This window comes from Chrysochloris asiatica, unplaced genomic scaffold, assembly GCF_000296735.1.
Source record: "Chrysochloris asiatica unplaced genomic scaffold, ChrAsi1.0 scaffold00127, whole genome shotgun sequence".
NCBI classification, from domain to species: Eukaryota; Metazoa; Chordata; class Mammalia; order Afrosoricida; family Chrysochloridae; genus Chrysochloris; species Chrysochloris asiatica.
In genome coordinates, this window is record NW_006408645.1 from 4,324,241 (window position 1) to 4,340,160 (window position 15,920).

At 39.9% G+C, this 15,920-nt stretch overlaps 1 protein-coding gene and 1 pseudogene across 1 annotated transcript in view; one reads left to right on the forward strand and one right to left on the reverse strand.

The window, feature by feature from the left end:
* Positions 1 to 5,117, reverse strand: part of GOLGA4 (golgin A4) — a 166,209-nt gene extending 161,092 nt beyond the window's left edge. The window contains exon 1 of the mRNA XM_006869159.1: positions 4,782 to 5,117. Coding sequence (XP_006869221.1) covers positions 4,782 to 4,850 — 69 coding nt within the window. The 5' untranslated portion in view covers positions 4,851 to 5,117. The remainder of the gene's footprint in view (positions 1 to 4,781) is intronic.
* On the forward strand, positions 4,942 to 5,317 carry LOC102812686 (annotated as a pseudogene).
* The last annotated feature ends 10,603 nt before the right edge of the window (positions 5,318 to 15,920 follow it).

A 15,920-nucleotide genomic window follows, 5' to 3' on the forward strand; every position in this document is an offset into this window, starting at 1 on the left:
CCCTTTCTGAGTTTTTCATGAGCTAAAATCAGCAAGACTTTATGGGATTATGTAATTAGCTCAGAAATGCACCATAAAGAAACTGCAGGATGAAAGCTGGACAGCCTAGAAAGAAGTCAATCATACTGAGTACTTGAATAATTTGATTAAATGATTGAAATATTTTAGTGATAAGGAGCTCTGGTAGCATAGTGGTTACGAATCCGGCTGCAAACCACAAGGTCAGCAGTTCAAAACTAGCAGCTGTTCCGCAAGAGAAAGATGAGGCGTTCTGCTCCCATAAAGATTGACAGCCTCGGAAACCCTGTACAGGGTCACTATGAGTCAGAACTGACTCCACGGCACATAACTACAACAACAACAAGTGATAAGGCAGAGAACATATAAACTTCACAAAGAACAAAAAGCAGTTCAAGAACATCATAATTCAAATATTAAAAGCTAAAATGTGTAGAAAGATTCTGAATAACTGACATGAAAATGTGATGTAGACACCTACCAATCCCTTTCAAATGCCCTAGGATATACATAGGGTAAAATTCTATTATCTCTTAGTTCCATTTTTCCAGGAACTTCCCTTCAAATTGAGGGTGAGGGGGCACTCCTGGTATTGCACTGTAGGATTCACACTTGATTGCTAACCACAAGGCTGATAATTCAAACCCACCAGCGACTCCTCAGAAACCCTATACAAGGTTACTGTGAGCTGGACCTGACTGACAGCACTTAACAGCCTTCATATGGCAGCACGTATTGACTGGGACTTCCAACAAGATGACGGACTAGACAGATGCATTACACTACACAGACCCTCTACAAAAAAAATGTGAGAGACCAAATGAAACAGATACAGATGAAAATTCTGGAACCCTGAACTTCACAGGAAATGTTAGAGAGGTAGAATGAGTGCTTGTGGGGAGGAGAAGCTGAGAAGGGGCAGAAGAGAGGGAGAATGACTCCTGAATTGCCAGCCAGACACAACTCGACCAGCTTGTGTGTGAGCAGCTCTGGCAACAGAGGGTGGCCTTGCAGAGCAGATTCACACAGGTGATGGAAAGGTATGATTCCTTCTCTTTTCCCAGGATTCCCTGGGGACCAGAGGTATGGCCAGCTCTCACCCTCATTCACCCACAGCACAGACCCTGCCCTCTGGAAATTCAAAACCTGGTTGTTGGACACCACACTGAGGCAGGGCCAGCTGAGCAGATTCCGTGTGCCACTCTGGCACCTGGATTCAGATGAGCTCAGCTCTAGACATACAGAACACCTGCAGAACCACCAGATCAGCATGTTAGCAGTCTCCCTGTCCACAGATCCCGAAACCAGCTCCATTAAGGGTTTCCATGAACTACTTACAGACTGAGTGCCCTGAACATAGATAAATAACACCAAGGCCAATAGGACTCCATCTAAGGTCAGGAACTCCACTGTCACATCCCTTCCACATCCAACTCATGAGCTCCTTGCCTTGCAGGAACTCCCAGAGTTGTCTCCTCTCTGGGTCCAACAGCTGCACTGTTTGTCTGGTTTTTTGTTTGTTCATTTGTTTGTTTGGTTTTTTTTTGTTTGTTTGTTTGTTTTTGGGGGGGTCATTTTTCTTCCTTTTACTACTTCATTATTTTTGTTTATTCTCTCTCCTCCTTCTACTCTTTTCATTCTCTTGAATTTTATCCTTTATATCTCTGCTTTTGTCTTTCCTTCTATTCTTCTGTTCCTCATGTCCCCTCGTTTTCCCCCCTTTTGATCTTCCTTTACTACTCTCTAGTCTCATTTTTCATCTTCCCTCTTTCTGTTTTTTTTCTGTGCTTTTTAAAAAAATTTCTTCCTTTTATTTCTCTTATATTTCTTTACTATAGTTCCATTTCCCTGTCCCTCTTTTCTTTATAGTCATTACTTATTTTTTTTGTTTGTTCTCTGTTTTTCTTTTTTTCACTTTGTTATTTTCTCTTTTCACTGTTGCTCCTCATTTGTATATTGTTTGCTTTCTTGTGGTAAGGGGAGGTTTTCTCTTTCCCATCCTACAGGAGACAGCAACCATGCCCAGAAAGCCCACTCACAATTGTACCCCCTGCAGCTCCACCCACTGGACAAGAGTTAATACCAGCTCCAATATCGCCTGATCAATGACAGACAGAAGCCAGCACCAGCCAAACCCACCCTAAATTGAAGTGGACAAATGGGGAACAAGAATAGTGTACAAGCTTCCATTCTCTAATGACACCCACAGTTGGTGAGAGCCTAAGAACACATCAACACACAATCATCAATTAAATAAAAATATGATAACCTCACAATGTCCCAGAGACAACAGACAATGTTAGCTCACACAAAGAAACAAGAAAAAAAAACGGCTTAAGCAAATGACAGATACAGACCCAGAAAACACTTCTGAGGAAGTAAAGATAGTGGAACCAACTGAAAAACAATTCAAAAGAATTCTATTTAAATACCTTATAAGGATTGTCAGAAAGATCGAGGAAGGAAAACACGGAAAAAACTTTAGAAAATTTCAGGAAAAAAACAGCAAGAGTATATAGACAAAATATAAGCAAATTTTGAACCAATGAATGGAAATGAGAAAGAAGCAGAAAATCATTTTTGTATTTCATTTTGTGGCCTTCTGTACAATACCACTTGAATTTTTAACTCCCTATCAACCAAAAAAAAAAAACCAAATACTTTATTATTTATCAAGTCTTAGCAATTGGCTTAGGCAAGCTATTTAACTTCTTGAGCCTCATTTTATGTATATTAAAAAAAAGTACTATCAACACTGTGAGTTTATATAACAATTAAATAAAATAATTTGAGTAAAGTACTTCGCAAAATGCCTGACACATAATAAGGATTCAATAAATATTCACCTTTTTTAAGGCTGTGTACTAACCAAATGCCTGATATAATTTATTCAACCAATTCCCTGCTATTGTACATTTTTAGCCAACTTTTACCTATTATAACATTGAAATGAAAATCAACGTTGCTTTTAGTGTTGTTAAGTGCCATCGAGTCAGTTGCGACTCATAGTGACCCTGTAATACATCCTAAACTATTTTCTCTGAATAAATTTCTAGAGTAGAATCCTGGATCGACAATAGTTAATACATCTCCATATGTAAGTGGTTTACATTAACTAACATGACCATTTCTCTACCTTAATTTTTTTTTCTTAAATGGTTTGTGAAGTTAACAAGACTTCAGTAGATCATATTTATTAAAATCTTAACTATTTAGATTCTTTACTATTTAAACATCAAAATACTTACTATTCACATTTTGATTACTATTTATCTGTACCTTAAGATTCTCGTGTAACTCTATAGGGTAAGCACTGGGCTGTTAACTGCAAAATCAGCAGTTCAAACTCAACAGTAGATCTTCGGAAACCCTATAGAGTGGCTATGAGTTGGGACACACTGTGTGGCACTGAACAGTTGTATCTTACTTGGAAGAACAAACTCTCAGCGTTATGGTGCAATGTTTTCCTCAATTGTTTTATAAAGTAAGTTTTTACCTTTTTTTTTTTTTTTTTTTAACAAACTAAATTTTAAGAGAATAATTTTCGAATTATAGTTTCAATGTAAAATCAACATAATAGTTGTTTAAACACAAGACAAATATTATGTTAAATTCATAGAAATGCCTCTGATTACTCAAAACTCATACTTTATTATAACAGCAGGCAAAGATCAAAAACCCTAAAACTGAAAGAGGTTTTCCTAATCTGTAGAGATTGAGAAAAGCGGAAGAAATTTATCAGAATCTCTCACCTTCGCTGAGCCCATCAAAACATAGTTACTGAGAGCATGAGATTGTTTCTTTAAATTAACACTACTAAGACGCCCCCTTTCCTCTAGAAACTCTCATTTCCTGAAGCAACAGCATTCATAAAAAACAAACCACCTCAGCAGAGCAGCAAAACTATAAATGAAGCAAGCGAAGGAGAAATGCTGCGAACAGCGCACGGGCCAGCCAGGCCTCCCAGTAACTGCCTCTAGGATGGTGAGGGATCAACCAAGTTATGCGAAGTGACTAACTCGTGACAGCCTCTGGCGCTGGACGCCAGCCTAGCTGCTACCTCTCTCCATGTCCCACCAGCAAAGAGCCCCTGTCCTCGCCCAGGAGCCAACGTTTGCAAGTAGAAGACCTCAGACATGAGTGTAAAGTCCTGCGAAATCCTAGCCCCTCCGTACCCAACTGCGGGTTGTTGTTAATTGCCGTAGAGTCGGTTCCGACCCACAGCGACCCTGTAATCGGGTTTACGAGAAGTAGTTGGTTAGCTTGAACCGCCAACCTTGAAATTCAAACAGCTTTGTAGTCTGGCGCATTCACCCACAGAGCCACACCAGAACTCCGGGCAGGAGATAAGAAAAGAAAACTCAATCAAAGGTCAACAATTACATGGGATGTCCGCCCAGTCTTCGTCCACGGTTTGAGATCTCGGAATCTCCTACTCATGCAAGTTCCGAGTTCTAGCACTCATCCTCAGACTGGGATTGTACATAGGAGAAAACTCTTGAGTGCGATAAGTTGTTACGATGGATCCACACCCACCACCCCACCCCACCCTACCCTTTCCCGGACGCAGTTTTAAGGTGACGGAATCAGGGTCAGTAGTAACGGAGGACCTGGGCCTCCAAGAGTTTGGGGTTTTGCTGGGATTTGGAGTTAGTCATAAAACCAGAGGTTAAGGGTCACGATTAAACGTTCCCTCCTCCTCACCCCCAAGCCGGGGTCAAGGGGTGCCGGGAACTTGGGAAGAAGAGCGGCGGCCATAGTACCTGAGGAGCCAGCGTCTGTTGGAGCTGCTGCTGCTCCTCGCTGATCTTTTGCTTCAGTTTCCTGAACATGGCGCAGCACCGGGTCCTGAGTGTGAATGAAGCCTGAGGATCGGGTACCCAGGGAGTCACTGTCGCGGCGGCGCCTGCTCTACACCAGTGACTGCGGTGGACTGGCCTCGCCGCCTCCTCCTTGGGCGCTCAGGCAACTCGGGACACTAGTCCTGCAGGTGTCGGCGTCGCCGCCGCCGCGTCTCTTTCTTCCGGGTGCCACTGGCCTGCCTCGGGCCCCCATCCAGTCCCGGCGGCGGCGGCGGCGGCGACAACGGCAGCAGGTGAGCAGTACGCCCAAGGCGCCTGCGCGGCCTACGTGGATCCTGCCAAGGGAACTGTACGGAGGGCCATAGGGGACAAGCAAGAGCACGGCGCCAGCACATGCGCGTCGGAGTGTAGAACTGGTTTGGGGAACCAGAATGAAAGGGCGTAGTTCTTTGCTTCTCCACTTTCCTGGAGTCGGAGATGGTCCCTGCGGGATATAGTCGCAGCGTGGAATGGTGTGATGCCTGGCCCAACGCTTACCTGTGCTTCGATGCTGCAAAGTCAGGCTGAGTGGCTGCTGCTTTTGTTGGAGTCGCCAGGGCTTCCCGGCCCCCAACTAAGAATTACGTACATGGCCATTCAGAGTGTGAGAACGGTGGTACTTAGGGGGCCTGAAGTTTTGTTAAATAACTGTGGTTAGAACTCTGTGTCTTTAGTGTTCGATGAGGGAGTAGGAAGGGATTCTTCCCTTTTCTGAAGTCTTCCAGGAATTGCCTAAGAAGGCTCCAAGGTACAGATGTCACGTTCCTTTAATGTAAGGTATCAGGAAAGCAGAGATGATGCCTTGGAAAGAGAGCAGCTGAGGACTCTAGACTCCTGGAAAGAGAAAGGTTATGTGCTGGCAGCCAGGAGGCAGGCTTGCAAAATATCTTTAGTTTAAATGATTATATGTTCTTGAGTGTTTTTTAGTACACCCCCCCCCCAAAAAAAAAAAAACAAGGAATAGGAGCAAATACTGTTGAATGGTGATGGAGAGGATTGTTATCATTGCAATGAAATGAAATACGGTAGAATGAGTGCAAAACTGATGTTCTCCCATATAACCTATCACTCAATTCATAATAAAAGCTTAAAAAAAAAAAAGTAAAACATCGGTGTTTTCGTCCCTTGCCTTTATTCTTTACTTCATTGAAATTGTGTAGTTTCATATCATCACTCGACTGCCTTTGTTTCTCATTTTACAGGGCTCTGAAGATGCTACGCTAGGTAAAGCAATATCCCTGCCCATAAAGATTTCACAGACTAGTGTAAAGCAGAAATTCCTAAGCAGTCCATATTTACTCCTCTTACTGTTAAGTGTTGTTGAATTCTTTTCTAACTCATGGCAACCTTGTATAGCGTTTCAGTGGGTTTGAACCGCTGACCTAAATTTACACCTAACACCTGCTTCTTTAATGTTTATGTGCTTAATTTATGCAACACCTTGACCTTTTGTTCATATGTTGTTGTTTATGTTGAGGGCTGTCAGTTCCTATGTAGGGGTTCAGAAACTGCAAATCTTTGTAGGAGCCCTCAAATCCACCTCAGCAACCTACTTCTGCATGCTGTGCATTTGGTATCATCTGAAACTGCGTCACATTGCCTCAGATGCCGGAACCAGACTGGGTATACACTCTGATCTAAACATTTTAGCTAATTTTATTTACCAACATTCATAGACACAAGCTGCTCTCTAAAACTGCCTCCCTAATCACAAAACATAAAGTCCTGGTGTGACACCAAAAGATAAACACTCGACTTCAAGGTCAGTTTGAACCTCAATGTCAAGAGCTCCAAGTCACCAGCCACTCCTCAGAAATCTTATACATTACTGCTATGAGTAGGAACTGACTCAGTGGCACTTAACAATAACAATCACTAAACTTGGAGTCCTGGTGTGGTGCTATAGGATAAGTACTCAACCTCAAGATCAGTTTGAACTCACCAGCCACTCCTCGGAAACCCTATACAAGGGTTTGCTATGAGTCAAAACCCACTCAAGTGTACTTAATAACAATAACAACAACAACATCATTAAACATATTATAGCTGCAACAGGGCTGTAAGCTAGCAGTATCAGAGGTGCTCAAGCTTCAAGGGGGTTAATGAGGCTGATTCCTGTGAAATGGAGGTCAGACCTACCTCCACCAGCCAACCTTGTTACCAGTTCTGACACCAACCATCCTTCCCCTTCCCTACCACCCCTCCAGGGCACTATCTACATCTCTACTGTGTTTAATAATTTATTGCAGTGGCAACACAGAACTCACCGTACTTAGGATTGTGGGGTTTCTTAGAGAAGTTATAGGCTACAATTCAGCATCAGAATTAACTTAGAAGTAGCAAGAGCAAGACAGGATTTGTTTTGTATACCGGCTTCTAACCAAGATAGCATTCAGTTCCTTCTTGGCTGTGCCCACAAGCAGGCCACCTTCAGCTGAACTAGCCTTTTCTCAGCCTCTGCCCTTCACATGTTAACGACTCTTTAGTTCCACTGATATGTGCTCGGAGGCAACCTTTCTGCCAGAAGTCTTGTTCAGCTGTCTTGCTCCAGGAGCCAGGAAGCCCACCACAGTCATCTCACAGCACTCTCCTGGCCCCCACAGTGTCATTGGTGACACTTGTGCACATGCTACTGCCCTGCTATCTCTTACCACCCGAGACACTGTCTCTGTTACAGCTCTCTCCAACTTAATGATAGTGAGGTGATGCTACCCATTTCTATAGAATTAACCTTTTTATAAGCTTCCTCCTCCTATTAAAATCACAACTGACCACTCCCCTTGCTAGGCCACTGTCACTTAATTTGCCTGGTAATCAGCCATGCCTCACAAGGATTTTATACACTTTATTTGCATAGTAAATAGTCTAGTCCCCTTATTAATCATCTTGTCAGAACTATAAACCCAGGTCCAGAAAAGGCCATATATAAAGAGAATTCATTGCACTACAGAATACTTCCCTGACGCCCATATGATTACCAAAAAAGTTATTTTCTTTATTTAGAGCCTTATTTCCCAACAAAGATGCCTGGTGGCACAATGATTGAGCACTCAACTGCTCACCAAAAGGTTAGTAGTTCAAAACAATTTATGAAACAACTAAGTGCTGCAGAAAAGACCTGATGTTTCTGTAAGTTTTTAGCCTAGAAAACACCATGGGGTAGTTCTACACTGTCTTATATAGTCACTATGAGTAAGAATCACCTCAAAGGCACACAATAACAATCTTTCAACAGTCAAGTTCCAAAAGCTTCTCTCAGACTTTGTTGTTGTTGTTGTTGTTATTAGATGCCATCAAGTTGGTATCGACTCATAGTGACCCTATGCACAGCAGAACAAAACATTACCCGGTCCTGGACCAGCCTCTCAATTGTTGCCATACTTGAGCCCATTGATGCTGCCACTTTACCAATCCATCTCGTTGGGGGTCTTCCTCTTTGTCTCTGACCCTCCACCTTACCAAACATGACATCCTTCTCCAGTGACTGGTCCCTCCTGACAATATGTCCAAAGTATGAAAGACGAAGTTTGGTCATCTTGGCTTCCAAGGAGCACTCTGGCTGCACTTCTTCCAAAACCGATCTATTGGTTCTTTTGGCAGTCCATGGCACTTTCAATATTCTCCAACACCATAACTCAAAAACATCAGTTCTTTTACGGTTTTCCTTATTCACTGTCCAGCTTTCACATGCATACGAGGTAATTGAAAATACCATGGCTTGGGTCAGGCACAACCTTAGTCCTCAAGCTGACATCTTTGCTCTTCATCTTCATATCATAAAACATATTCTCCAGCCACAAAGAAACTAAATTAGATGCCCAATATACATCACCCCAACATGCACAATTATACAAGTTGGTAGTTGCATAGTTACACATATTTGTGTTGTTAGTTACCATTAGAAGTAATGCCAGGTTTGCAGAGGAGAACTGCTCCATAGGATTTAGGCTGGGTCCTTTGAGGAGCAGATCACCAGGTATCTCTGGACACCTTCAAATCTCTAACCTTTTGGCCAGTAGATAAGCACTAACTGACCATGCAGAGACACCTTATTAAAAAATGCTTCTTAAAATAAGTTCAGACCAAGGCTATATTGTAACATGAGTCTTAACTCTCTGCCCTTCACTTTCCTCATCTATTGTATTTTAATGATAATTTAAATGAGTGTTGTGACGCTTAAATGAGAAGTGTATAGAGTATATTGTTAACTGCCTCCCTCAATAATTGATAAAACAAATAGGAAAAATAATAGTTAAGGATATAGAGGATTTGGGTCATTCAACTTTACCAAATGGGCCTTTTTCAAATACTACACCATACTGCAGAATGGACATACTTTTTTAATACAAATAGAATGATCACCAAGATTAGAGTGTTCTAGTTTATAACAGACCTATCAAGTGCAGTGGTTACGAATCGGGCTGCTAAACTCAAGGTCGGCAGTTCAAAACTACCAGCCATTCCACAGGAGAGAAATGAGGCTTTCTGCTCCTATAAAGATTTACAGCCTTGGAAATACTGTGTAGGGTCACTATGAGTTGGAACTGATGCCACAGTACTTAACAACAATCAATAAATATAAAGTATTCATATCATAAAATATATTCTCTAGCCACAAAAAAAAACTAAACTAGAAATCCATTTTTAAAAGTATCTTAAAAATCCTCAAATAGTTGGAAATTGAGCAGCTTCCTTCCAAATAATCCATGAGTCAAAAAGAAGGCATTGTGAGAATTGGTAAATATTCTGAGTGATCATGAAATAAAATTTGTGAAATAAACCAAATGTAGTGCTTACAAAGAAACTTAGAGAATTTCATGTTCATATTGTTGTTGTTAGGTGCCATCAAGTTGGTACCAACTCATAGTGACCTTATGCAATTAGAAAAAAGGTTGAAAATCTATAATGTAATTATCTACCTTAAAAGGCTACAAGGAGAGCAAATTGAAACCAAATAGACTGAAGGAACAAAATAAGAGCAAGAATCAGTGAAGTAGAAAACAGGAAAACAATAAAGGAAAAGCAACTAAAACTAAGTTCTTTGAAAAGATTAATAAAATTGATAAGCCTCTATTAGGATATTGAGATAGAAACAGTCAATATCAAGAATTAAAGGAGGCTGTCACCACATCCGACAGATACTGTTTTGCTGAAGAAAATTCAAAAAATAGATGCAGTCACACACTGACAGTGGTGGTGGCTGTGTGCTGTGGCGTCAGTTCAACTCATCGCGACCCTGTACAGGGTTTCCGAGGCTGTAAATCTTGACGGGGCTGTAAATCTCCCGCGGAACAGCTGGTAGTTTCGAACTGCTAATCTTGCGGTTCACAGCCCGATTCGTAACCACTACGCTACCAGAGCTCCTTACACATCGACAGTTGTTGTTGTTGTTGTTAAGTGCCGTCGAGTCGGTTTCGACCCATAGCGACCCTGAATAGGGTTTCCGAGGCTGTAAATCTTTACGGGAGCAGATCGCCTCATCTTTCTCCCGCGGAGCAGCTGGTAGTTTCGAACTGCTGACCTTCCGGTTCGCAGCCCGATTCGTAACCACTACGCTACCGGAGCTCCTTACACATCGACAGTAGCTGCCAGAAATTCAAGCAGGATTCAGTTGGGGACTTGGAACAAGGAGTATCATTGCTGATTTCAGATGGATCATGGCTGAAAGCAGATAATACCAGAAACATGCTTACTTATTTTATTGACTGATATGCAAACATACTCAACTGTATGGATCATAACAAAAGAAGGGAAATTGTAGAGTGATTGTACAACAGAAGCTAAGCACTGCCAGGTCCTGTGCCACCCTCACAATTGTTATGTTTAAGCTGTTGTTGCAGCCACTTGTCAACCCATTTCAAGTTTCCTCTTTTTTGCTAACTCTCTACCAAGCATGATGTCTTTTCCAAGGACTGAACCCTCCTGATAATACGTCCAAACTATGTGAAATGAAGTCTTGTCAACTAAGTATTCTGATAACATTCCTGTTCTTTACAATGTTACCCTTAATTTGTATGATCCACACAGTCTAATGTCTTGCATAGTCAATAAAACATATTCTCTGCTTTTAGCTAAGATCAACCTGAATTTAGCAATGATATCACTCATTTTATGTCCTTTTCTAAATCTGGCTTAAATTTCTGGCAGTACCCTGTCGATATACTGTTGCAACTGTTACTGAATTATCTTCAGCAAAAATTTACTGGCATGTGATATTACTGCTATTCTTTGATAATTTCCACTTTCTATAAGGTTGTCTTTGCAAAGGGCATAAATATGGACCTCTTCAAGTTTCTTTATTGTACTTATGTAAAACATAGACCAAGAGACAGTTATTTGAACTGAAAAAAGGAATACTGAATGGTTTTTAAGCAGCAGAGGTGTGTGTCTGGGCTGTATCTTTTCACCATAATTATTCCATGTGTATGCTGAACAATCTGAAAAACCAGACTATATAGTGAAGAATGCAACATCAGGATAGGAGGAACCTGTGGTAAGCAGATGACACAACATTGCTTGCTGAAAGTGAAAAAGACTTGATGATCAACGACTACATACAGCCTTCAGTATAGATCATACTTTAATGTAAAGAAAACAAAAATCCTCACAAGTGAACCAATAATCAGTATCATGGTAAATGGAGAAAATATTGTAGATGTCAAAGCTTTTATTTTACTTGTGATCCATAACCAACATTCATGAAAGCAACAATCAAGAAATCAAATGACATGTTGCATTGCACAAATCTGCAATATAAAGACCTCTTTAAAGTGTTAAAATGCAAAGATGTCTCTTTGAGGACTAAAGTGTGCCTGACCCAAACCACAGTATTTTCAGTTGCATCTTAGTTATCAGCAGGGTAAATATGTCTAGGCCATATCATGTAAAGGAATATAAAACTGTTAAAATTAAATTGCATATGACTGCACTTAACAACAACAAACCATTTAGCAGGGTGTGTCTCAGGGACGAGAAGGAAGTGTTAAACCTAAGACAGTTGGAGATAAGGATAAAGAGCCATGAAGATGAAGCTTTGAGGTCATCTTACACAAATGAAAGCTGAATAAGGAAGACCAGAAAAGAAGAAGTAATGCATTCATGTTGCGATGTTGGCATAAAAGATTGAAATTACCATGAACTACCAGAAGAGGCAACAAATCTGTCCTGAAAGAAGTACAGCCATAATGCTTCTTAGAAGCAAGAATGGTGAAACTTCACCTGGCCCACTTTAGGTGTGTTATCAGGAGGGACCAGTCCTGGAGAAGGATATCATGCTTACTAAAGTAGAGATTCAGCCAAAAAGAGGAAGACACTCAACAAAATGGATCGAAATAGTGACTGTAAAAATGGGCTAAAACATAACAATTGTGAGGATGGCTCAGGACCAGGCAGTGTTTTGGTGTATACAGGGTCACTGTGAGTTAGATCTGACTCAATGACACCTAACAGTAATAATAAGATTACCACACATCATATAGATACTGTAAGGAAACAGCATGGGCAAGTGTAGGCTAACAAATTCAATAAGAAATAAATTTCTTGGAAAATACAAATGATTAAGCCCTATACCCTTTATCGAGTAAATAAACTGTGGTGTATCTGTACCATGGAACACTATTCTGCAATAAAAAGAAACTATTATTATACACACTGGATGGATCTCAAGTATAGTTTGCTAAAAGAGCTAAATGAGAGCCAAACATCTACATATTGTTTGGTTCCATTTATTTGCCATTCTGTAAAAAGCGAAACTATAGGGAGTGTGAACAAATTGGTGGTTGCTACAAATTTATTGGGGTATCTGCAAAGGTGTTGCACCAGGGAATTTTAGAATAAAATATCACTACTCTGCATTTGTCCAACCAAAAACTAACTGTACCTCAAAAAGTTAATTTTACTGTATGAGATTATAAAAAGAAGATAGCTGAGGCTCAGAGAGGCTAAGACTCTTTTCCAAAGTAGCAAACTTGGATATGATAATAAGCAACATTGGAACCCAGAACTTTCCTGTTTCTAAAGCCTGCATCCATATCAATACCTCTGGGTAATCAGTACCTCTGGGTCCCTGCTGTGGAAGCTTAGACTTCCATTGATATGATTTATGTTCACCAACTCTTTGTTCCTGAATGGTTTATTCAAGTTTCCTCACTGTTGTATACTCTTCTCAGGGAGCTCTAGTGGTGCAGTGGTTAAAGCCCTTGACTGCTAACTGAAAGGTCAGCAGTTGGCGTCTGTGACTGTCTGTTTCCATAAAGATTTACAGCCTTGGAAACGCTACAAGTTAGACTCTGTCCTATAGGGCCCCTGTTAGTCAGAATTGATTTGATATCAGTGGCTTTGGTTTTGGTTGTATACTCTTACTTTGTTGCAATAAAAAAAGGCATATTGATACAATTATAGCACTGTCCTGAAATGTGGAAATGCTACAGTTTTATTGTTCTTCAAATACCAAATTTCCCAAAAATTGTATCACGAAAGGAAAACTCTGGTTATAACTAGTAACAAAAATCTGGAGTAGATCAAAATACTTGTGTTACTATATTATTTTAATGTACAAGAAGAAGGCTTCAAAAAGTTCACAGGAAAATTCCATGATCTTAATTCCATTTTTCCACAAACTTTTTGAAGCCCCCTCATATTTCATCACAGCACTTCAGAGCATGTTATGTTTTTAATATTTACTTTTGCAAGAGAATGCTGTCTAACTATGTAAGTTAAAGTTATAAAACCATTGGGAAAATCTCCCATAGAAGAAAAGTCTACATGCTGGTCTAAATTTAGATCATGACTTACCCTAGAATCTAGTCAACTTTTCAGCGTAGTATAACTCCCAACTCGGGCCTTTTCTTTAGAAAAAAAGTTGTTTTTTTCTATGTCTGTGTGTTTAATGCAATTGCCACTATAGGCAAGAAAGAAAAGAAGAAGAATAGTTAAAGTAGGGGAAAGTGAGAGGTCACATTATCACTGTTCTTGCACCTGCTTTACAAATAGGCACAAAAAGAAGTAAAAAACAAAAACAAAAAAAAACCTGACTTGTCCAGAGTCATGTAGTCACAGTGCTATATCTGAAAAATGACCTCAAAGCTTCATCTTCATGGCTCTTTATCCTCAACTCCAACTGTCTTAGGTTTAACACTTCCTTCTCTTCGCTGAGACACACCCTGCCAAATGGTTTGTTGTTGTTGTTAAGTGCAGTCATATGCAATTTAATTTTAACAGTTTTATATTCCTTTACATGACATGGCCTAGAAATATTTACCCTGCTGATAACTAAGAAATGCAATGAGCAGAGTCTTTTGAAAGGGAAACCAGACGCTGGGTTGAAAATTTAACCTGATTTTAAACATGACACCTTTTGGTTGCAAAGAGAAGGGGTTGATGAAATGGAAATGAGAAGTTGCTCAATTCCTTGCTACTTATTTTAAGTTGTCATTGTTAAGTCAGTTCCAACTCACAGAGGCTCGAAGTTAACAGATTCACTCTTGCAAATATTTGCCTCTGTGTTTGTGTTGTGATAAAATAGAGCACTTGTTTCATTTTCAAGATACTGAGTGTGCTTGTCCAATAGAGAAAGACTGTGCTGTATAATGAGTAAGCTCATAGGTATTAAAGTCTGCTTTGCCATTTATTAGCTTTGTGGCCAGAGGCAAGTTTCTTAACTTCTGTTTGCTTCATATTTTCCAGTTATAAAATGAAGGCATGTAATTGGATCTACCATAAAGTTCTTGTGAGTCACTCAATAAACAGTATTGGAACGATAGGTTGATGTTTGTTTTTTTTTTTTTTTCAATTACTTTGGATTCATTGTCCTTTCTTTAAGTCAAAATCCCAAACATTTGACCCTAAAAAATTAAATGTAAAACTGATGCTCTTCTCTGAAGGAAACACAGGAGGATTTAATATTATAATCTTAGAGTATTAACAGATTGTATAAAGCAAAACAAAGAAACCATGAAAAACATCTTAATTTCTCAAACTATATATTTTTTTAATTTAAAAATTCTATAATATAATAAACTATATAATTCATTGCTCTAAAATAATCACATGACATGGATGAATCTAACATAATATTGAACAAAAGAAGGCAGATAAAAGAATGCGTGCTATATTCTTCCATAGCAATTTTAGCATGCTTTTTTAAAAAAATTGTTAAAGAAGAAATAGGCAATGAAGCAATACATTCAGAATTCTAAAGGAAATTTATTTTCAACCTTTAATTATTTTTGAGCCCAACCCATTGAAGAATACATACCAAACTATTAACCATGAATAAGTAAACTTTGCTAATTCAAATCGATCAGAAGAGGGAAGTGTAGATTTCACTTTTTACCTTATATGTTTCTCTGTGTTTTGGATATTTAAGATAAGTATATAACACTTTTGTATAAATGTCTGAGCCCCAAAGGGTAGGTAATGTCCCTTCCCTGTCTCAGAACTTTCCCTACAACTCCAAAGAAAATAAATTCCTACCACTGTTGCAAATTTTAAGAAAAGGTTTTCTTGATAAAAGAAACATTCTCTGATGGTTATGTTGTTATTGTTAGGTGCCATCAAGTCAGTACCGACTCATAGCGACCCTATGCACAACAGAACAAAACAATGCCCGGTCCAGGGCCAAACTCACAATTGTTGCCACCCTTGAGCATATTGATATAGCCACTTTGCCAATTCATCTCACTGGGGGGTCTTCCTCTTTTTCTCTGACCCTTCACCTTACCAAACATGATATCCTTCTCCAGCGACTGGTCCCTCCTGACAATATGTCTGAAGTATGAGAGATGAAGTCTGGCCATCCTGGCCTCCAAGGAGCACTCTGGCTGTACTTCTTCCAACACAGATCAGTTAGTTCTTTTGGCAGCCCATGCACTTTTAATATTCTCCTCCAACACTATAACTTAAAAGCATGAATTCTTCTACAGTCTTCCTTATTCACTGTCCAACTTTCTCATGCATATGAGGTATTGAAAATACCATGGCTTGGGTCAGGCGCACCTTAGTCCTCAAGCTGACATCTTTGCTCTTCAACACTTTAAAAAGGTCTTGTGCAGCAGATTTGCT